The following is a 23263-nucleotide window of genomic DNA, read 5'->3' as shown; positions in this document are numbered from 1 at the left end:
CAGCCAAAGAAACAGAGGACCTCGGTTCTGCAACAAAAAAACTAAGTTCTGCCAACAGCTTCGGTGAGCATGAAGAGGATCCTGAATGTCAGAGGAAAACGCACGCATGCATGCAACACCTCGACTGCAGCCTCCTCAGACATGAACAAGGAGTCCAGCTACGCCGCGCCCCGGGGGAGATCGTGAGTATGGAAGTGCGGCTTCCAGCTGCTGCAGCTGTGGTTGTTTGTTCTGCAGCAGGAGGAAGCTATTCACAATTGTGACTGTGCTTTTGGAGCTCCTCAGATCATGCTTTTCATGTAGCTGCTCTTATTTTTTAGCTGCATTTTATACTCTTCTGCAACCAAGTACTAAACCACACAAATTAGACCTTACAGAGGCTCTCGCCAAAGTGTAATTAAGTTTCAAATTTCCTAACAAGAATGTAAATTAAAACTGCCACTTGTCTTCTGGGAATTCAATGGTTTTTGCTCTGACTTCAAATGCATCTGATCATTATAAATTAGTTCATTTTCACATAGCTTTGGATATAATTTTAAGCCATAACAAGTCCCTTAGAACATTATTATACTCAGTAAAAATGCTGATTTAGTTATAGTCACCTAATTTCAAATCTGGAAGAACCCCAGGAGATATTTAATAAAAATCCAGCTTGAGGGTCAGAGAAGCTGTGACCTGCTCAAGGTATCAAAGGAGCCAATGACATGGGACAGTGCTGAGGTCCTAGTGTTCTCACTCACTCTGTTTTTTTTTTTTTTTTTCCTGCTCCTGGGGCTCAAACCCAGGGGCACTCTACTACTGAGCTATATCCCAACTTTTTTTATTTTAGCATTTTGATAGCCAGACCCCTGTAATCCCAGCCCTCGGGAGGCTGAGGCAGGAGGATCACTGTGAGTTCAAGACCAGCCAGGGCTACAAAGCGAGCTCAAGGCCAGCCTGAATTGCATAGTGAGACCCTGTCTCAAAAAGACAAAAAAAATTTTTTTTTTTTTTGCAGTTTGAGACAGGATCTTGCTAAGTTGCCCAGGTGGACCTTGAATTTGCCATTGTCCTGCCTCGGTCTCTTGAGTAGCTGGCATTACAAGGCAGGGCCTCTGTGACCAGCTTTCATCCTGAGCTTTTATTGGATCATTTCACTGTCCTTTCCAGGATCCGGCTGTGTTTGAATTATTTTACTCATGTGTTCCACATTAACTATTTACTGTATATAAAAAGTTGTCATCTAGGCATGGTGGCACATATCTGTAATCCCAGCTACTTGGGATGCTGAGGTAAGAAATCTTAAATTCAAGACAAGTTTGGGAAACTCTATTGTGTCTGTTATGGTTTGTGTCTGTGTGTTCCCCCAAAGCCTCATGCAGCCATGGGGCAGGCTTTTAGAGTTTGATTGATTATGGGTGTGAGAGCTACACCCGCCTTGGGGTAGATAGTTTGCATATGTAAGGGAGAGGAAGAGGCTGCTTGCCGCCATTCCTCCCTTGTGTGTGCTTGTTGCTTTTGCTGTGTTCTGCCGCCATGAGCTGTAGCCCTCTATCATGTGCCTCTCTGCCTTGTAACTTGCCAAGTATGGACTGAAAACTCCACAAACTGTAAGCGAAATAAACCTTTCCTTCCTTAATTTTGGGCATCAGGTATTTTGTCCCAGCAACGAGAGAAAAGTAACCAAGACAGTGTCAAAATAGCAAAAAGGGCTAGGGATGTAGCTTAGTGGGAGAACGCTTGCCTAGCATGCGCAAGGCCTGGGCTCCATCCTCAGCACAGCAGGTGGTGGTGGTGGTGTCCAGGCCAATGAGCTTTCAATGATAACAAACAGCCCACTGTGGCACGCGTGCCGTAGGTTCGCCACTACTGGTCTAGGCTTTGATAGGACACAGTGGTGTAGAAAGTGTAGTTCCTATCTACTAAATGATGAAACTCAGGAGAAGCTAAAAGCACCAGTCCTCATCAATAACTACAAACTTAGAACTTCTAAGCTAGTAAGAATCTAAAAAAATGACTGTAGAGACCACCTCTCCAGAGAGGAAAGTAGGCCTCATCTGATCTTTTAGAACATTTTAAAAATTATTTTTATTTTTGCAGTGTTGAGGATCAAACCCAAGGCCTCTGGCATACTAGACAAGTGTTCTGCCTCTGATCTATACCCCCAGACTCTTTTTGAAAAATAATTTTTTTTGTCAAATTATCATATTGAGGTGGGTTGTTTTTGGCCTATTAGCCCCATAATAAGGAAGGCAGGTAGGAGAAAGCACATCGGAGCTGAAAACCAGGACAGGCAGCTGGGTAGGGTTATAGTGTCCATCTAGCATATTCATATAGTAGCTCTTAATTTTCACAGTGGCCCTGAAGCAAGTATTGTAATATCACCATTCTATAGGTAAAATCATCTGAGGCTTTGAGAACTTAAAGGATTTGCTCAAGGTCACTAGAGGGTTGCAGAGCCTCAACCTCAGGTTTGAGTGCAAAACTGAAACATATGCTTACCACCATTTCTTACATATGGTTAACACTCATTGCTAGGTATTAGAGGACTATGGACAAGTATAACAAGCCATTAACACACCGACGGGTGAAACTGGGGATCACTAGAAGTTGAGAAGTCTGCCTTTGTGCCCAGCATGAAGTTGAGAAGCTACCAGCTTAGCATGCTGTCTTTGTCCACGCTGTGGTTTCCTTTTAAGGAATGCTAACTCTCCTTGCAACATGCTTTTATTTAGGTGACTTCAGGCTTTTGTTTTGGTTTCTTTGGGAAAAGGGGTAAGGCTGGTATATGTGCTGCCAAAGTGAGCACAAAGGGGTAAGGTTGGAAGGATGAAGAGCACAGACATGTCCACTTGGGATCGCTCCAAGGCTCTGTCACTGTAACGAAAGCACTGAAGATGCCAGAGAGTGCTGGACTGGACAACATGCATCTTAACAGAACAGGCAACTGCATGGGGAAAGGTCATGTTCCAAAATTAGGAGAAGGATGCTACCTTCAAAACACCAAAAGGACTTTATTTTTACCTAAGCATGGTCAACTCTTAGCCAAAGGCAGTCAGGAGTGAAGAGTGTTAAGCTTGTTTTCCTTCAACTACTGAGAAGTGTGGACTAAAGTGGTGAACCTGCATTGCCTCCTGGATTGTGTTTTGTTTTGTTTTGTTTTGTTTTTTTGGTTTTTCTCCGGTACCGGGAACCGAACTCACGACCTTGCGCTTGCCAGGCAGGCGTTTTTTGCCACTGAGCTAAATCCCCAGCCCTGAGCTAAATCCCCAGCCCGCCTCCTGGATTGTGCTTCACGGAGATTTTCAAGCTCCAACAGAATCTTAAAATACACTGAGAGGCAACATGCAGACTCCGGGATCAGGGAGACCAGAGCTTGAATCCTGGCTGTTGCCAGTCACGGGGGATAACTGTGAGCAAGCTGACTCCTTTGCTAGTTCCTCATCCATAAAACTGGGCTAGTATCTCCTACCTTTCGGATTTTATTTTTTTGGGGGGGTACCGGGAATCGAACTCATGACCTCACGCTTGCGAGGCAGGCACTGTGCGATTGAGCTATGTGCCCGGCCCCATCCTTTGGGATTTTGAAGATCAGGTGAGATAATGTACGTAAGCACTTAGCACTGTGCCTCAGGGGCCTGGAAAAGGCAAAGCTACTGCTCAGGAGAGGTGTCAGCTGCTCTGCTGAAGAGGACTGTTCAGAATAGATAAGTCTGTCATGTGCTAGACACTGCTTAATCTATCACTTATTTCTGACTCTTCTAACAACCCAGTAGGAACCTAAACGCCAAGAGAGTGGGGCTTTCACCCTAAATTATTCATGTGAAAGAATGTGAAAACCATAAAGGTACTCAGAGGTCATTCACGTGATCCAAGTCACCTCAGAGACAAAAGAAGCTGAGACCTTTTGATAAGACTGAGACTTGAGAAAAAATCCTTCAGGTTGCAGAGGGCATCCTGTTTACTATTTATGCCAGTGCCCCACCAGAAATGTATGCAGGAATGACTCGAAGAATTAAGGGCAATTGTGGTTTACAGTACAATTTTCAGTCAAAGTAGACTCTAAGGACACATGAACAGTAAAGGCCATGAACTATATTTGTCATCATTTTCCTGAATTATAGTTCAAAGTACATGGGGAACATGACTGGATCCGTGAATTTACCAAGTCTATAATATCCTGAGTGCTTTGCACTGGGACTTTCCTGTACCTGGAAACTTTTTATTCTTCTTTCAGAAACTGCAGTATTCTGAGATTTATAGGCCATAGCTCATTCTCAAGCTCCAGCTCAAATAATTTTTAACTACTTCATCATAGGAAGCCATTGGAAAAGAAGTTGTATTCAATTTCCCATTACCTTCTTCAGCAGACTACTTAAATAATCCAGACAGCCTGAGAGAGGTAATAGATCTAATTTTATGCCCGGTATGTGTACAAATGAACAACAGAACTGGCTCCTCTTGGATGCTGAACCAAAAGAGATGATCTATGGTGGAAGCATCATATTTCATGGAGAAAGGTTCCTTCTTCAGTGGTCAGAATTCGCCAAGGACACTTCATGCTCACCCGACTGTCATTATCGTGCGGGGCATGCGGAACTGAAGACGGAGCCTCACTGAAACTTCTACTTTTGGGAACTGGATCATGCTCTATTAGGGTAACTCTGCAGCTGCTACCTGCCTGGGTCTCTCAAACTGTTCAGAACATTGACTCTGTAAGGCATTAAAAGACAGTCTGAAGCAGATTAAGTTTGGGGACTACCCCTTGTTTTGGAGAATAATAACCTTCCCAGACACACCCTGGTCCCTGACAGGTAACATTACTGACAGCACCATCTCTTTCTGCAGGTTAACAATACATATTTTAAAACTCTGGCAGGAGCAGTGCTGCAGAGTGAAGTTCTGCATGACTTCCAAACTTGGCATTTTCCAAACTGGCATTTTCCAAACTTATTTGAACCATGGAATATTTTTTTTCTAAAAAGAAAATAAACTTACAGAACCATTAACATATTGCAGTATACAGTGTTCTTCATCGTGCTGTTTGGGAAATTCTGTGCTAAATTCTGTCCAAAGATTGGTTTGTAAGCTCTAAACCAGCCAAGGAAGAGACAGTGCCAGAGCCTCTCAAAGGTGCCAAGGTCTGAAAGTCCTAACCTTTTGGGAAAAAATGAAGACAGCAGCAGGCAGGAGCAACTATACTGAGAGCAGAAGTCAGACAAAAAGTCCTCCTCTCTCTGCCCCGCCCTCCTTCCCACACCTCCAGTATGCGCCCCGGCACACTTCTAAGCATCTAGATCCTCTTCTGGCTGTCAGCACTTATCTCACCAAGCCAGAACTGCTTGTGTACTTACCTTTCTCCTCCATGAAACTGTGAGCTTCTCAAGGGTGGAGCCCTGTTCCCAGCACTACCTGTGCTGCTGGCTGAAAAACTGGATAAGCTACACTGTATTTTGTGTACATTATCAAATTCATTATGGAAGCAGCTGACATCTATTAAACGTCCAAGTTAAGTGCTTTGTGTAGATTTATCCTCATACTATCCCTGTGAGGTGAGTATTTTATCCTGTTTTGAAAATATAGAAATGAAACTCAGAAATTGCCCACAGTAACCTCACTAATAAATGATGGAGCCTTAAATCCAGCAGTATGACTTCTGAGCTTGTATTTGTCACCCCTACACTTTTTCCTCTTCTCTTTTAAGATTCATTTCAGCAGTAAAATTCCACGGTTCTGCTGGGCATAGTGCTACATACCTATAATCCCTGCACTCTGGGAGGGTGAGGCAGGAGGACTGCAAATTGAAGCTCAGCCCAGATACCTTAGTGACTTAGAGTGAACTTATCTCAAAAAAAAAAAAAAAAAAAAGAGAGATGTACTGTACTTCAGTTTGAAAGCCATGGGTTTAATCCCTAGTACTTCACACAAAAACTTCATACTTCTTTGGGGAGAGGAGGAGAGACGTACAATTCATATAGAACTCAAACCCATGGCAAGTCACTAGTGTGGATCGGGGAGGCCTAAAACCAGAGGCTGGGGGCAGAATGCAAGAAAAGCATGAAAAAATAGGTCTACCTGGTAGAGGGGAAGGACCCAGAAAAGACATCTGAGCACATGCTAGTCTTCCCAGGCACACTTCAGTACCTGACAGTTAACATTAGTGTTAGCGGTACCCGCTCACATGGAAGCAGGTGAAGCAGATGTCAAATCCAAAGAGTGCAGTTACAGAAAGACATAATGGACTCATGAATGGGTTTGTTCTCTGAGTCTACAACCAAGGGTGGGAGTTTATTAACTTAGAATCTTTTTTTTTTTTTTTGAGAAAGGGTTTCCCTATGTAGTTCAGGCTGACCTTGAACTCACAGTGATCCTTCGAGCACTTGAGATAGATGGCTTCAGAGTGCTGGAATCACAGGCATGCTCCAGCAAGCCTGGTTTTTTTTTTTTCTTTCTTTTCTTTTTTGAGACAGGGTCTCCCTATATAGTTCAGACTGGCCATGAATTCACTATGTAGCCCTGACTGCCTCAAACTTGCAGTGATCCTCCTGCCTCAGCCTCCTGAGTGCTGGGATTATAGGTGTGTGCCACCATGCCTGGCCTATTAGCTTAGAACCTCATGTCTTGTTCACTTGTCAATATGTTCATTCATTTATTGATCATATATTTACTGAGTGCCTGCTATATCCCAGTGTTGCTCCAGGTACAGGGAAGACAGCCAAAAGTAAGACAGATAATATACGAGAAAATATCCGGGAGTGAAAGACAGGGTGATATATACAGAACAATGGTGTTATCTTAGAATGGGAAGGTCTTTATAGGAGACCTGAATTTTAAAGAGGCAAAGATAAGGAGATCCTGGGAAAGGGCACTTGAGGTAGAAGATGGGAATGAAGACGGCCTGTCTGGAATATAAAAAGACCAACTGATACTTCATAAACTGGGAGCACACCAGGGCCACGGCACATGCAGCCCTTTGTGAGCCACAGTGAAGAGGCCACGGCTGTCATGGGGACATGGAGAAAAGGCTGGCTAGAGGATACATTCTGGAGTTAAAGGTAAGGACTTACTGCAGAAGCACAAGCGGAAGGGGGATGGTAAAGAACCAAGGACAACGCTTACTTTGTTTGCGCTTTTGCGTATGTGGGGAATAATTAACTTGATAAGCATCTATCTAGAGCTTATCATTTAGGTACCAAATACTGTGGTCAGCAGCCTTGGTCCTGCTCATTAGCTGTATCTGTGGAAATTCATGCCCATGCTCATAATTTACCATTAGGAACTAATGACAGTAGTGAAGGCAAAGGATTTTAGGTTAACTTCTCTCTTTTTTAATTACAAAACCTATGGACAATGTTTAAAAAAAATTTATACAGAGTCATCAAGGAAGTTCTCCTGCAGGAAGTAACACCTGAATTGAGATTTGAAAGATAAACAAGAAGTGAGCTAGGTAAAGATTATAGCTGGGTTTCTAAAAAAAATTAAGATTTTAAATTCCCTTTTTTTTGTTTTTGCAGACTACAATACATATGAATAATTTTTAGTTCTTGCTGCTGTAACAGGTTGAACGGTAGCCCCCAACCACATCTGAGTGCCTAGAAACCTGTGGATATGATTTTGTTTGAAAATGGGGTCTTTGCAGATTTAGTTAAGTCAAGGATCTTGAGATGAGCCCATCCTGGATTACCCAGTTAGGCCCTAAATCCAATGATAAGTACCCTTATCAGACACACGGTATTAAAGAGAAAGGGGAAGGCCATGTGAAGACGGAGGTAGAAGCCAGAGGTCTACACCCACAAGCCAAGGGCTGCTAGGCAAGTGAGGTCAGTCCTGAGAGCCCTCAGAGGGTGTGATGGTTAGCCTTGCCTACCAACTTGATCGAGTGAGAGCAACACCTAGAATACTAAAGCACACTCCTGGCTGCGTCTGGTGGGTTGTGAGGGTGTCACCCTGGGGCTGTGTCTGGGCCCTGGCCCTTTTCTTGCTCTTTCCTGTTTCCTGGCTGCCATGAAGGGAGCAGTTTTCCTCCATCACAGCTTCCACCACGTTTCTGCCTTGGAGTGGCTGACCACGGGGTGAAACCACTGAAGCTGTGAGCCAAAATAAACCTTCCCTTTTCAAGGTTGTGTTCATCAGGGATCATTCCCGCGATGGAAAGGTAGCTAACACAGAGAGAGTGTGGCCCTGCCAACATCTGTGTTTCAGATTTCTTGTCTTTAAAACTGTCACTGCGAGAGAACAGACCTCTGTTGTTTTTAATCAAGTTTGTGGCAATTTGTGATAGCGGCTCTGTGGCTTTTGTCTATTACCTAACATGGATCTCGGGCATTTTCCCTGAGATAGCTGTTATTATACGCTCAGGCAATCCAGTGTTACAGAGCTAAAACAAAGTAAGATGTCAAGGCAAATAGCAAAATATTGTATAACTCTAAGCAAAATTTGTAACACCGCTTCAATTAGCAAGGATCATGAGGCATGGACTATATGGAGTTCGATACCTCAGCAAATGGCCTGAAATCACGTGAAGGAAATACATTCCCTTTTCTTTTTTTAATCACTAGGTTGCATTTCTTTTCTTTTTTTTTTTCCGGTACTGGGAATCGAACTCACGACCTTGCGCTTGCCAGGCAGGCGCTGTGCCGCTGAGCTAAATCCCCACCCCTAGATTGCATTTCTTTTTGCTACTACAACCCCGAATCATTCCATTTTGGGCACCCTATAATTTTAACACAGACACCAATTCATTCTACATAGCTGTTCTTTAAAGTAGTTATATTTGCTTTAGTTCAGCTATTAAAAAAAAAAGTTTTAAAAATAAGGAGAAGCCAAGCGTGGTGGTGCAGGCGTGTAACACCTGGAATCCCAGCACTCCAAAGGCTGAGGTAGGAGGACTGCTGTAAGTTTGAGGCCAGCCTGGGCTACATAATGAGTTCAAGGCCAGCCTAAACTACACAGGGAGATCCTGTCTCAAACAAAACCAAACCAAACCAAACCAAACCAAACCAAACCAAACCAAACCAAACCAAACCAACAAGTGCAGCTTATTGATTTTATTTTGGTAAATGATAGCTTCAAGTTTTAAACTTTTGGATCTATAGATATTGTACTGTCAAATCCTGCATAGTGACATGGAGCAATATAACCCAAGCTACTCTAGAGAAATGACCCGGTAATGCCTTTTCCCCAACCTCCATGCCATTTTCCTACCCAAAATTCTATGAAGATCAGAAGAGGTATTATTTTAAGCAATGCTATTTTAAACAAATGCTACCTTAAAAAGTTATATGGATCAATAAAATGAAATAAAAGGCATCAGATTTGAAGGAAGCAGTAAAGTGATTTCTTCTTTTTACTTTTTTGCAGTCTCGCGTATTGAGGCCAGCGTGCATGGCAGGTGAGTGCTATAGAACTGAGCTACACTGGGAGCCTTTTTTTAAAAAAATGTTTTTTGAGGCAGAGTCTTGCTAAGTTACCCAAGCTGGCCTTGAACTTATAATCCTCCTGCGTTAGCTTCTTGGTTAGCTGGGTTACTGGCATATGGCACCATGCCTGGCTAAGTGACTTCTATTTGCAGATGAGATAATCTTGTATTTTTTCCAGCTTTAATGAGGTATAAATGACAAATAAAAATTGTACATATTTAAGGTGTACAATGTGATGCTTTGATATGTACACATTATGAAATGACCACAATCAAGCTAATTAATATTTATATCACTTCACATGGTTATCATTTTGTATATGTATGTGGTAAGGAACACAATTGATCTACTCTTTACTAAATTTCTTTATTACTAATCATAGTCATCATGTGGTATAGTAGCTCTTTAGAATTAATTCATCTTTCATAACTGAAACTATGTATCTTTTGACCAATTCCTCCCTATCTCCCCCAGTCTTCCTGCCTCTGGAAGTCAGCATTCTATTCTGGTTCTACTAGTTTGACTGTTTAGATTTCACATATAAGATCTTATATGAGAAATTCTTAAGGATGCCACTAAAAAGTGCTGAATAAGCAAAACTGTGTTTATAAAAGTTCAGTCAATACTTTAGGGAGATTTAAAAATCTACACTGCAGTAGTTAATGGTGAAATAAAGACATTTTCAGATGAACCAAAAATGAAGGGAATTTATTGCTAACAGATCTGTACTAAAGTAGGTTGGGGATGTAGCTCAGTGGCACAAGCGCCTGCCTGGCAAGTCCAAGGTCCTAAGTTTGATTCCGCTACCAAACCAAACCAAACCAAACCAAACCAAACCAAACCAGATCCGTACTTAAAAAAAAAAAAAAAAGGTGGGCGTAGTGGTGCATGCCTGTAATCCCAGCCGTTTTGAGGCTGAGTCAGGGGATTTCTGCAAGTTTGAGGCCAGCCTGGCCTATAAAGTGAGTTCAAGGTCAGTCTGACTACATACTGAAACTCATCTCAAAAAGCTTCTTCTTTTTTTTTTTTTTTTACTTTTTATTTTATTGGTACATTTTGTTGTTTGTTTTGTTTTTTTGAGACACAGTCTCACTGACACTGGTCTTGAACTCATTATGTAGCCTAGGCTGGCCTCGAACTTGCAGCAATCCTCCTGCTCAGCCTCCTGAGTGCTGGGATTACAGGTGTGCAACTCTGTCTCAAAAAGACAAAAAAAGTAAGTTGTTCAGACTTTATTCAGACCAGATGAAAGCTGGATATTCAGAAATAAATGAAAAGTACTCAAAGTAATAAATATGTAGGTAAATGTAAAAGACTTTTCCTCTTAATTTCTTATGTAACTGTTAAAGCAAAAATCCTAATAAAGAGTATACTGTATACAGATACAATATAAATGACAACTATAGCATAAAAAATGGGCTGGTGCTAAACATAACTGCAAAATTACAAGATTCTTACATTTCATTTGGAGTGGTACGATCAATATTAACTCTAAGCAAGCTATAAAAAGTTATGTTTTAATTTCTGGGGAAACTACTAAAATATAAAAAATAGTGTGTCCAGGAGAGAAACATTTTATTTTGTATTATTTTTATTTATTTATTTATTTATGTCTTTTTGAGACAGGGTCTCGCTATGCAGTTCAGGCTGGCCTTGAGCTCACTTTGTAGCCCAGTCTGGATGATCCTCCTGCCTCAATGGTCCTCCTGCCTCAGCCTCCCAAGTGCTGGGATTACAGATGTGCACCATCACACCTGGCTAAAAAGCTAATTATATTAATATCACACAAAACAGATATCAACAGATATATTACACAAGAGGAGTCAAATCATTAGGACAGCATAGTGATCGCAAGTATATATGTGCCTAATACCAGAGATCAAAATTAATGAAGACTGATACCACTTAAGGGGAAAATCAGAAAAACCCATACATTTTACTTGGTGATTTTAACACTCTTCTCCCACTGATAATAGCAACCCAACAAAAAAGTCACTAAAGATATCTGAAAACACTATCAATCACTTGACCTAACCCGACATTTTTATAGCTTTAGCCTACACATTCTTTTCAAATACAAGTACACTGACTATTTACTCAGACATAAAACAAGTCTCAATAAAGTTTTTTTGGAGACAGGATCTCATTATGTAGTTCAGGGTGGCTTGAACTCACTATGTAGTCCAAGCTGGCCTTTAACTCACTGCAATCCTCTGCCTCAGCCTCGCATGTTGACAAATGTATCAAAGTAAATCAATGGAGCAGCTTTTCAACAAATAATGATGGTAAAACTCGGTCCCCTCCTCTCCTTTCTTCCCTCTGATGCTTTCCCCCTCTCCTCTCCTCCCCTCCCCACTTCCTCTTTCCCTCCATCCTTCCCTCCCTCCCTACCTTCCTTCTTTCTTTCCTTCCTTCTTCCCTCCCTCCTTTCCTTCTTTCCTCCTTCCTCTCATTCTCTCTGGAATTACGGATTTGTGCCACTACGCCCAGCTTAATTAACTTTGAAGAAATGAGATTTTACAGAATATGCTCTCTGGCAATGGAATTAAATTAGAAATTAAAAAAATTAAACTGGGTGTGATGTACACCACCTATAATCCCACCAACTTGGGAGGCTGAGGCAAGAGGGTCACAAGTTTGAGGCCAACCTGGGCAACTGAGTGAGACTATCCCAAAATAAAATAAAAAGGGCGAGGTATGTAGCTCACTGGTAGGGTACTCACCCAACATACACAAGACTTTGGGCTGAACCCCCAGTACTTCCAAACAACAACACACTAAAATAAACCCCACCAAGAAAATATCTAGAAAAAAAGAAAACCCTTGGAAGGTAACATTCTCCGTAATAACCTGGAAATCCACCAGAGAAATCATGAGGAAAATCAGAAGATACTTTAATCAGGATGAAAATATATCGCTTTGTGGTACGTAGATAAAGCAGTGCTTAGAGGGAAATTTATAGTTTCAAAAGTTTATCTTAGAAAAGCCAGGTTCATGTATCATTGTAAAAAGCTAGAAGAGAAATGCAAAGCAACATATACTAAAAATAAGCAGATGGTAAGTAACACAGATATGAGCAGAAATCAACAGATAACAGATCATAGAGAAAAATGAAAAGTGTAATAAAATTGCTAACCCCCTAGGTAGACTAAGAAGTAAAAAATGAGAGATGTAATTTATCAGTGGTAGGAGTAAAAAATGAGACTTCAGATTTTACAAAGAAAGGGATAATAATGAAATATTTTGAAAAACTTTATGTCAATAAATTCAATAACAGATGAAATGAGTAAATTCCTTAGAAATATAACTTGAAAAATTTATACAAGATAAAACACAAAACTCTGAATACCTATGAATTTATTAAATAAATTAAATTATCAAACTTTCCACAAAGAAAACTGCAGGCCCACCTAATTTCATTACTGAATCCTATCAAATATTTCAGAAAGAGACAAAGGCAATCTTACACAAGCTCTTCCTGAACAAAGAGGAGGAAAATTCCCTTGTCATTTTATGAGGTCTGTGTACTCTGATAAAAAGACTGAGAAGATATTTGTTATGGTTTGTGTCTGGGTGTCCCCCAAAGCCTCATGAGGCCATGGGGCAGGCTTTTAGAGTTTGATTGATTGTGGGTGTGAGAGCTGCACCCGCCCTGGGGTGGTTAGTTTGCATATGTAAGGGAAAAAAAGAGGGTGCTTTTGGCCATTTTTCCCCCGTGTGTGCTTGTTGCTTTTGCTGTGTTCTGCCGCCATCAGCTGTAGCCCTCTGCCATGTGCCACTCTGCCTTGTAATCTGCCAAGTATGGACTGAAACCTCCACAAACTGTAAGCAAAATAAACCTATCCTTCCTTAATTTTGGATGTCAGGTATTTTGTCCCAGCAACAGAGAAAAGCAACCAAGGCAAAATTTGGTACCAGGACTGGGGTCGTTGCTGTGACTGTATCTGACCATGTGGTTCAAGAGCCTTTGGAAATGGCTTGTGGGGAGTGTTTAAAAAGGTTTAGAGTTGTCACCTAAAAGAAAAGCACTAGAACGCCTTCAGTTGTTCTGTTTGGGAGACTCTGGTCAGAGCTCAGAAGACCAAAAAGCTGACAGAAATCTTGCCGGTAAAGACTAGATTAGGGAGGTTTCTGTTGAGAGGAAAGACTGCATTGGTTGTTGGACTCCAGGTGATGTGTGTTATGGCTTGGCAGAAAGTTTGTCTGCATTTTGCTCATGTCCAGAGACTTTGCCTAAGACTGAGATTAAAAGTGGCAGCGGACTGATTAATCTGGCAAAAGAAATATCAAGGCAGTCAAATGTTGGGGCAGTGGCATGTCTATTGTTGGGGGCTTTTAGCCAGATTTATATTAAAAATCAAAAACAAAGAGCCCAGCAGGATGATTTAAAATGTGAGTTTGGCTAAAAAGGAAGCTCCAGTAAAGCTGTGGACTGCAAAGGTGGAGCTGAGGAGATCTCCATTCCTGAGAAGAAACAGGAAAATAAAAAAGATGGCTTGAGGGCATCACAAGAAGCAGCAAGTCTCCACCCTCTGCAGCCTCAAAACGGCAAAGGTAAAAGACTCTGCTTTGAAGAAAAAGCTGCTGAGTGCCATGTTCCAGAATGGCGGTGGCCGCCCCAGGTTCCAGAATGGCGGCAGCATAGAAAATCTGCTCCTCAGAAGTGGATTCAGAGTGCCCAGCGATCCAGGCACTCGACCCCTGTGACCAAGAGAGAGGAATACTTGGCTACTGCTCCAGGTGGCAGCAGACCTTGGCATCATCCACGTGGCCCTGGCTTTAAGTGCATGGCGAATGCAGGAGTTCTAAGGTTTAAGAGGCTTCCACCCAGATTTCAAACAGCCTGGGAGGCCAGGCAGTGTGCCCCTGAGAGGGCAGTGTGTGAGGCTGTGAGTGTAAAGCAAAAGGTGCCCTGGAGACCTCAGAAGTTTAAAAAAGTCAGGACTGTGGATCATCTGAAAAAAGCTAAAAGGAGGGAACAAAGCAGGCCTAAGAAAAAAGCCATAAAAGCTATAACCACCACAAGTGCCACAGGGGTGGACTCATGGAAGCCCTGTAGAGCTCACAGTGCGCCACAGATTGCTTCAGATGCTGGTCATGAAACTACAGGACGTAACGTTAGCCCTGCTGGATTTTGGACTTGCTTTGGTCCCAATGCTCTGTGTCCCTGTTTGTACCTTTTGGAATGGTACTGCTTATTTTGTGCCATTAAATGTTAAAAGTGTTTAACTTTTCATTTGTACAGGGGGTCACAGCTAAGAGTTTGCCTTACATCTCAGAGGAGACTTGGGACTTGGCCTTTTCAGCAATGCTGCAATTGTTAGGACTTTGGCAACTCTTGCAGATGGACTAAATGCTGTTTGTATGAAGGGATGGACATGAGTCTTTGGGGGGCCAGGGGTGGAATGTTATGGTTTGTGTCTGGGTATCCCCCCAAAGCCTCATGCAGCCATGGGGCAGGCTTTTAGAGTTTGATTGATTGGGGGTGTGAGAGCTGCACCCGCCCTGGGGTGGATAGTTTGCATATGTAAGGGAAAAAAAGAGGGTGCTTCTGGCCACTTCCTCCCCTGTGTGTGCTTGTTGTTTTGCTGTGTTCTGCCGCCATCAGCTGTAGCCCTCTGCCATGTGCCACTCTGCCTTATAATCTGCCAAGTACGGACTGAAACCTCCACAAACTATAAGCAAAATAAACCTTTCCTTCCTTAATTTTGGGTGTCAGGTATTTTGTCCCAGCAACAACAACAAAAAAATAAGACAATATTACAGCAAAAGAAAATTACAGACCAATATCCCTCAATATATAACAAAGTATTAGCAAATCAAATCAAGCTTTTGTCAAAAGCCTAACACACCCAATGAAGCTGAGGTTATTTCAGGGCTATAAGGAATAATTCATGTGATCTACTGCATTAAAAGAGTACAGGTAAAAAGCTATGCAGTCTTTCTATTCCTACCTATATATAATATAAGAGCCACTGATGATAAAAAGCCCTTTGCAAATTAGTAAGAGAAAAGAACTTCCACAACCCAACAATGGGCTTCTATGAACAATCTAACAGTGACCCTAATGGTGAGCTAGGGAAGGTTTCTCCCCTAAGAGAAGGAAGAAGCCAAGGATGTCTCCTGCACTGGTGCAATAAGGCCAGAAAAAAATTATAAAAAGGATGAAACTGTTTGTTTCCAGATAACATGACTGTTTACATTTCAGAAAACCTTAAGGAATCCACAGAATGACTAGAATAATTTAGTAAGATTATGGAATACAAGATCAATTTATATAACAATTATATTTTAATATTAGCAGCAAACAATTGGAAATGAAGAAATAATTCCATTTATAGTAGCATCAAAATACAAAATATTTAGGCTTAAATTAAAAAAATATATGTGCACAGCTTGTATGCTTCAGAGTACAAAACAAAAAGTGAAATTGTAGACATAAAAATGTGGAGAGATATATGCTTGTGAATTGGAATGTTCAGTATTACTAAGATATTAATTTTCCCCAAACTGATACATATAGTCAATGTTATTTATAACAGTAATCATAATCCCATCTCTTTCTGTATTTTTTTTCTCCTTTCTAGGTCCTGGGGATTGAAGTCAAGCCTTTAGCATGCTAGGCAAGTACTCTACCACTAAGCTATATCCCCAGCTTTCTAAATTTTATTTCGAGAGAAGATCTCCCTACATTATCCCTGCTGGCCCAGAATTCATGATCCTCCTGCCTCAGCCTCCTGAGTAGCTGAGATTATAGGTGTACACCATCATGTCTAGCTATAATCCTATCTATTTTTTTGCCCAGAAAGTGACCAACTGATTCTGAAATTTAAATAGTAAAACAAAGGACCTAGAACACTTACAGCAATCTTGAAAAGGAAGAACTAGGTTGGGAGTATTCACAATAGCTGATACTATTTCTACAAAGTAATAGTAATCAAGACAGTGGGTATGGCCATAAGGAGAGACACACAGATAAATGTCAGACAGAGAATGGAGAGTTCAGAAACAGAGCTACACTTAATGGTCATTTGATTTTTGACAAATGTATCAAAGTAAATCAATGGAGCAGCTTTTCAACAAATAATGATGGTAAAACTTGGTTCCCTCCTTCTCTTCTTCCTTCCCTCTAATGCTTTCCCTCTCCCCTCCCTTTTCCTTCCTCCTTCCCTCTTTCCCTTCCTTCCTCTCTCCCTTCCTTTCTTCTTTCCTTCCTCTCTTTCTCTCTTCCTCCCCGCCGCCCTGCCTTTCTTTCTGTGTGGAGAGGGAAGCCAAGGCCTTGCACATGCTCTGTAGGCAGGTGCTCTGCCATTCAGCTACATCCTCAGCTTTGGATTTCCATATATTTTATGAATGAAATAATCATCTTCCCCTGGACCCAGAAATCCACTCCTAGATATTTAGGTAAAAGAAGTGAAAATACATATCCTCAAAAAAATTGCATAAGAACATTTAAAGCAGCTTTTTTTTTTTTTTTTTGTTTTTCTCCGGTACTGGGAACCGAACTCATGACCTTGCGCTTGCCAGGCAGGCGCTTTTGCCGCTGAGCTAAATCCCCAGCCCCTAAAACAGCTTTTTTGAAGACGGCCAATAACTGGAAATAGCTAGGGTCCATTGAAGAATGGATAAATAGGGCAATCATTGAATGGATTATTACTCGGCCCAAAAGGGACTGAACTACTGATATGCACAGCGACATAGGTGGATTTCAAAAACATATCGGGAAAAACCTTAGAAATGTGTACATTATATGATGTTCTAGAACAAGAATAATTAGCCTCTCGTGGGAAAGTGTACAGATGAATGTCTTGCCTCTTGGTCAGCAGGGGCAGTAATTGACTGGAAAAACACAAGAGGCAACTTTAAACAAATTTCAAACTTGGGTGATATCCACAGTTAGGAGTGAAGTACACTTATGTCAGCAGTATACTTTTTTTTGTTTGTTTGTTTTTCTTCCGGTACCAGGAATTGAACTCACAACCTTGTACTTGCGAGGCAGGTGCACAGCAGTATACTTTGAACACACTGAAATACAAGAGAACCCAGGAATGCTGACGCATGCCTGTAATTGTGGCACTCTGGGAGGTTGAAGCAGAAGGACTGCAAGTTGGGGCCCAGCCTGGACAACTTAGCAACTTAGTAAGAACTTGTCTCAAAATTATTTCTTATAAAGAATAAAAAATGGCTGGGGATGTAGCACATTGTGAAAGTCCTGGGCTCAAGACCCAGTTCTAGGAAAACAAAAAATAAAAACCAAACAAAAAACCCAAGAGGGACTGAAGAAGTCAGACAAAGCTACATACAGATATATGGTTTGTTTGTTTATTTGTTTGTTTATTTATTTATTTATTTCAGTGCTGGGACTGAAGCTGAGGCACTGGACACAATAGGCAAATGCACTATCACTGAGCTACACTCTCAGTCATGGATATTCTTTTCTTTTTGTCTTTTTGAGACAGGTTTCACTATGCAGATCAGGCTGACCTTGAACTCACTTTGTAAGTTCACTCCTAGATATTTATGGAAAAGAAGTGAAAATATGTGTCCTTGAAAAACTTGCACAAGAACATTTAAAATAAATAAACTTACTTTGTAGCCCAGGTTGGCCTCAAATTTGCAGCAATCCTCCTGCCTCAGCCTCCTGAGTGCTGGGATTATAGGCGTGTGCCACCATGCCTGGTGAGCCCCGATATTCTTTAAAAAATTATTTCAACAGTTCTGAACATTTGAAAATTTTCATAATAAAATATTGAGAAAAAGCTGTGCTTTAAATTCTTCTGCTCTCTTACATTGCCTATATAAACTGTAACTGAGTTTACATGAAGTTGACAGGGGGTCCTATTATTACAGTCATGACTGTATCTTTAAAAAATAATCTTTACTGTAAGAAATAAATCAAACCATCCCTTCTCATCAAATGCATAAAATTCACTTGCAGAATGATTTTACTTCTTAAAAAAAAAAAGCTGGGCATGATAGCTCACGCCTGTGATCTCAGCACTCGGGAGGCTGAGGCGGGACGATTGTTGCGAGTTCGAGACCAGCTTGGGCTCCAAAGTGAGCTCAAGGCCAGCCTGAACTGCATAGCGAGACCCTGTCTCAAGAAGACAAAAAAAAAGAAAAAAGAAAAAAAAAAAGAATGACTTTACTTCTTATTATCTATGCCCTGACTCTGGCTCAGCTGAGCGAAGTGTGCAGTTTCATGCACTGTGCCTCTGCTTAGATGTCTGTTTCCAAAATCAGACATTTAAAGATGGGCATCTGCCCTGAGTATAGTCCTTAGCATAATGAAATCTATTTGCTGAGCTTGGCATCTCAAGGTGAAATGCAAGGTTCATACAATGCCAACAAAATAAATCAAAACACCATGCCAAGAACAACAAACACTTTACTGTTAAGGAGAGGCAGTACTTAATAAATTAAAGAGATTCAGTGTTTATATCTTCAAGAAAAAAAATTCTGGGTTTAATTACCTTTATCAAGAGATGCTCCAGCCATATGGTAAAAGCTCAATGCAGTGTCCACGTCATTAATATTCTTCAGAAAAGTAAAGAAGTTCTCCACCTCCTGAAACGTCAGGCCCTGAAAGAGGGTAGACAGAAAGGTAAGGAGAACCCATAGCAAAAGCAGCTCAAAATGCTGAAAATTCTGCAACTCAGAATCTGTGCTCAAGCCAGATGTAGAACATACCTGTAATCCCAGCACTCAAGGTTAAAACAAGAGGATCATGAGTTCAAGCTCAGCTATATACTGGTAGCGAGTTTAAGGCCGGCCTGGACTACATAGTTGGAGCCTGTCTCCAAAAAAACCCCCCAAAAACCAAACAAACCGAACAACAACAACAAAAACTCTACCCGCCCTCAAATCTGTAGACACTGAATAAAATGGTCAAAGAATGTCAAATCCTAGTGTTTTACCCTGAGAAAAAACTGGATAATTGCTTTCCCCTCATATGTAAAATCTGATATAAAGTGGCTTGCAATGATGGCTGGGTATCTTTAATGAAAATATTCAGTGTTTTCCAATTAGTCACACTATCTATCTAAGTGGGCTACAGCCACTTGATCTGCTGCTCACCTTAAGAAGTAATATCAGAACTGGGACTGCCGTTTGAATAGTCTGCTTGGGCCAGGGATACAGCTCAGTGGCACAGTGCCGGCCTGGCAAGTGTGAGGTCCTGAGTTCGATTTCCAGTACAAAAAAAAAACAATGAATAGTCTGCTCATAGGCCAGGTAAGCCTTTGAAGTGTAAGCCAATTAAAGAATCATCAGGGGCTGGGGATTTAGCTCAGTGGCACAGTGCCTGCCTGGCAAGCACAAGGTCGTGAGTTTGATTCCCAGTACCGGAAAAAAACAAACAAACAAAAAAAAGAATCATCAAAGTCAGAAGAATGTAGGGGAAGGGTTTCAGTATCTAGCAAGACCCAAGCACCAGGCCAGCTGTTCACTGTATCAGTTTAATAGCTATTAACAAGTAGTTTTACTCTTAACTTTAAAAGGATAAAATTCTGTGAATAAGGCAACTGTTTTCAAAAGGTGTTCAAAGATTTGCTTATCTGAATTCTACTTTCTATGGTGGCTCAAAGGAAGCATTTGCATGAATCGGGCAGCAGGAAGTTCCTCTGCAGAGAGGAGGCGCTGTCCTGTTTGCTGTCCCCCATTTCTCCCATGTCATGCGGTGATGGAAGTGAACACGGTTTCTAAGGAGTGAAAACACTGGAGAGAGGCCTGGACACTTTTAACGATGCCTCAGATCCTTAGTGGACTACAGAGGCTGACAAGTTTCAACTTAGTGCTGCTTCTCTTTTGATTTTCATTTCCCTGAACTACAAAGCCTAGGAACCCACATCAGGATCACAGTAATTAGGAAACCGTAATGCAGACAGTCCACAGTTCTTTCTTGGTATGCTCCAAACTGGGTCAACTGCACTTATTCATCTTACCAGACAGAAAGCTAAAATACTGTTTGTACGACTGTGTCACATGACCTTGTGTAATTTCTCCCTTGAGAATGACAGAACTTAAATTATGAATATCATGACCACAGAGAAAGGTGCATAAAATATGAATGTACAGCTCAACAAACTGCCATAAAATGAACACCAACAGGATCTCCATTCAGGTTAATGAACAAACTGCTTTCAGCATCCCAGAATCCTCCTGCCCTCCCACAACATGACTCTCTCTTCCCAATCCTAAATTCCATCCCTACTCACCGCCCCAGTGATAAACTACCATTCTGACTTTTAGGGGATTCATTTCCTTCATTTTTAAAAACTTAAATAGCATGGCTACCTATTTATGCATCCTTAAACAGAAACAGTTAATCTGTTTTTGAATTTTATAAATGGAATTATGCAGTGTGTATTGTTATATATGGCTTCTGTCTTTAAAATTTGTTCATGTTTTTGGGTATATCTGTACTTCACTCATTTTTACTGCTATAAAGTATTCTATGTGAATGTACCACAATTTATTATCTATTATCATTCTATTATTATCTATTATCATTCTATTATTATCTGATTCTATTATCTATTATCATATTTTTGGAAATTATGAACAGTAGTTCATATGTATTTAAGCATTCATGCGAACATTTTATGAAGTACTGTGTCTATTAAATGCCTAGGGCCATAATTATTGGCGGTAGGTTTGAGTCTTGTGTTATACACTCTGCCCCTCACTTGAGGTCATTCTCTTGGCTTGGACTTGAAGTGCCCAAGTTAGTGGATGCTATAGTATGCTGTTCAGTGGAAGCACCAGGCGGACTCAGCATTGGAGAGCAGAACATCACTGGGCCACCGCACCACATCTCACCGCCTCCCTTGCCCAACAGGCCCCGGGCTTCCCACTCCCAGCGGTGCCTTGTTCCACACTGTGGTGTCCCAGCTCTTTGGAGACGACACTTGGTCCAGTGAAAGTGAGCAGGGGCAGCTCGCACATGGTGCCTCTGACCTCTACTTGGAGCACTTGCTGCAGAAGTGCAGCTGGTCAGAGGCTACATCCCACCAGCTGAGCGCTGTAACAGAAGACATGTACACCAAGGGATCTGCTGCACCAGCTAGCCCTGCCCAGGCCAGTAGGGAAGAAGTGTGGAAAGTGTGTCTCATATGGTTTGAGAAGGTCACAGGAGAGCCTATGGGAATCACTCTGAAACTAAATAAAAACAGTCCTCTACTATGGCCAGATTCTTCATGTTGGCATGATTCACAGATAAAGCTCCTTCCCTTGGAGGATGAGATTCTAGAAATCAATAGCACATATATGATGAATCACTTAGTATATTCTTTTGTTTATGAGACAGAGTCTTGCTATGTAGTCCAGGCTGGCCTTGAACTTGTGATGATCCTGCCTCAGCGTGCTAAGTACTGGGGTTAAAGGCATGCACCATCCTGCCTGGCTAATTTGTCTTTACTTTGGAGAAAGCATTGTTTAGACATTTCTAAAATGCCCAAATGAAGCAGCTATGCAATAGTAATCTGCTTCTAGAGACACATAAAAATGTTGCTGTCAATATGACCAAAAAAGAGTACAATACCACTGGACTAGAAGCATTGGTTCTACAATCCCACTGCTTAAGGACAGATACACCCGAGACCACTTTACCACTTTACTTTCCCTTCCCATCAAATGACATGCAGAGGTGAAAGCAATTCAAATGTCTATCAATGGATGAAATGATAAAGAAAATGTAACACACACAGAAACAAGGGGTTATTATTCAGCTTTTGAAAGGGAGATATTTTGATACAAGCTACAACAATGGATGGGCCTTGGCATTACATAAATAAGCTAGTCACAAAAGGACAAAAAACAAAACCATATGTCTGCATTTATACAGTGGGCGTATCCATAGAGACAAGAAGTAGAATGGAGCTGGGCATGGTGGCGCATGCCTGTAATCCCAGTTCTAGGGAGGCTGAGGTAGGAGGATCGTCTGGAGTTTGAGGCCAGGCTGGGATACATAGCAAAACCCTGTCTTACAACAAACAAACAAACAGTAGAATAGTGGTTGCCAGGGCCTGGGGAGACAGGGAATGGGAGTTCCGTTTAGTGGGTAAGGAGTTCGAGGTGGGAAGGTGAAAAGAGCTCTGGGGATGGATGGCAGTGGTGGATGCCCAATAGAGTGAGTACACTTAATGCCACTGAATTGTACACTCAAACATAGTTCAAGTGGTAATTTTTATTATACATATATTTTAACACATACACAATACATGCTAAAGATTTTTTAAAAACTTTTCTTATTAAAATATGGATTCCTGTAGGGGAGGGGGAGATGGGGGACTGAATTACTGAAAGGGTTTTTGAGGTCTTTTCTCTAACATAAAACCCCACACTCTGGTTTCTCTTCAGATCACATAAATCCTTCTCCTTTTACTAACATAAAATCCCTAAAGCAGAAAGTACATAGAAGGAATATTTCACACTCTAGTGTTGGCTAGTTAATATTTGGTGAAGTATCAAATGCTAAAGTCCAAGACCAGGCTGCTTATGCTGGGAATTATTTGAGGACACAGAGAGAACAATCTGAACTGAGTGGCTATTCATTTGATGATTTAGAAAAACAGTGGGATACAAATCACATTATGTCACTATTAAATCTAAATGTATAACGCTTTGCCTTTATTACGTAGATATAATAAAAAATATCTATTGTGCACTTACTAACTACTCAGCACCATGCCAAGAACAGTCACAGAAATAAAATTGCATTGGACATGGGCCTTGATTTTTATGGAGCTTATAATTTGGATAGGCCTCCTGAAAGAAAAGATACCAGTCACAAAATTCTTATTTCTTAGTACCTACTTTAGTAAAAAATTCAGAGGGTTATTAGAATAAAACTAAAGTAAGATTAT

The 23263-nt window shown here is 41.2% G+C and overlaps 1 protein-coding gene across 5 annotated transcripts in view; it reads right to left on the bottom strand.

Annotated features, from left to right (window-relative positions):
- Positions 1 to 23263, bottom strand: part of Micu1 (mitochondrial calcium uptake 1) — a 229820-nt gene that overhangs the window by 19150 nt on the left and 187407 nt on the right. For all 5 annotated transcript variants that reach the window (XM_005390006.2, XM_005390008.2, XM_013516918.1 and 2 more), the window contains one exon: positions 18872 to 18980. In XM_005390006.2, the coding sequence (XP_005390063.1) occupies positions 18872 to 18980 (109 nt within the window). The remainder of the gene's footprint in view (positions 1 to 18871; positions 18981 to 23263) is intronic.

Source organism: Chinchilla lanigera, unplaced genomic scaffold (assembly GCF_000276665.1).
Source record: "Chinchilla lanigera isolate Chin_1 unplaced genomic scaffold, ChiLan1.0 scaffold00036, whole genome shotgun sequence".
Taxonomy (NCBI): Eukaryota; Metazoa; Chordata; class Mammalia; order Rodentia; family Chinchillidae; genus Chinchilla; species Chinchilla lanigera.
Note: the sequence above shows the minus strand (reverse complement) of the source record. Positions and strands in the feature narration are given on the sequence as shown.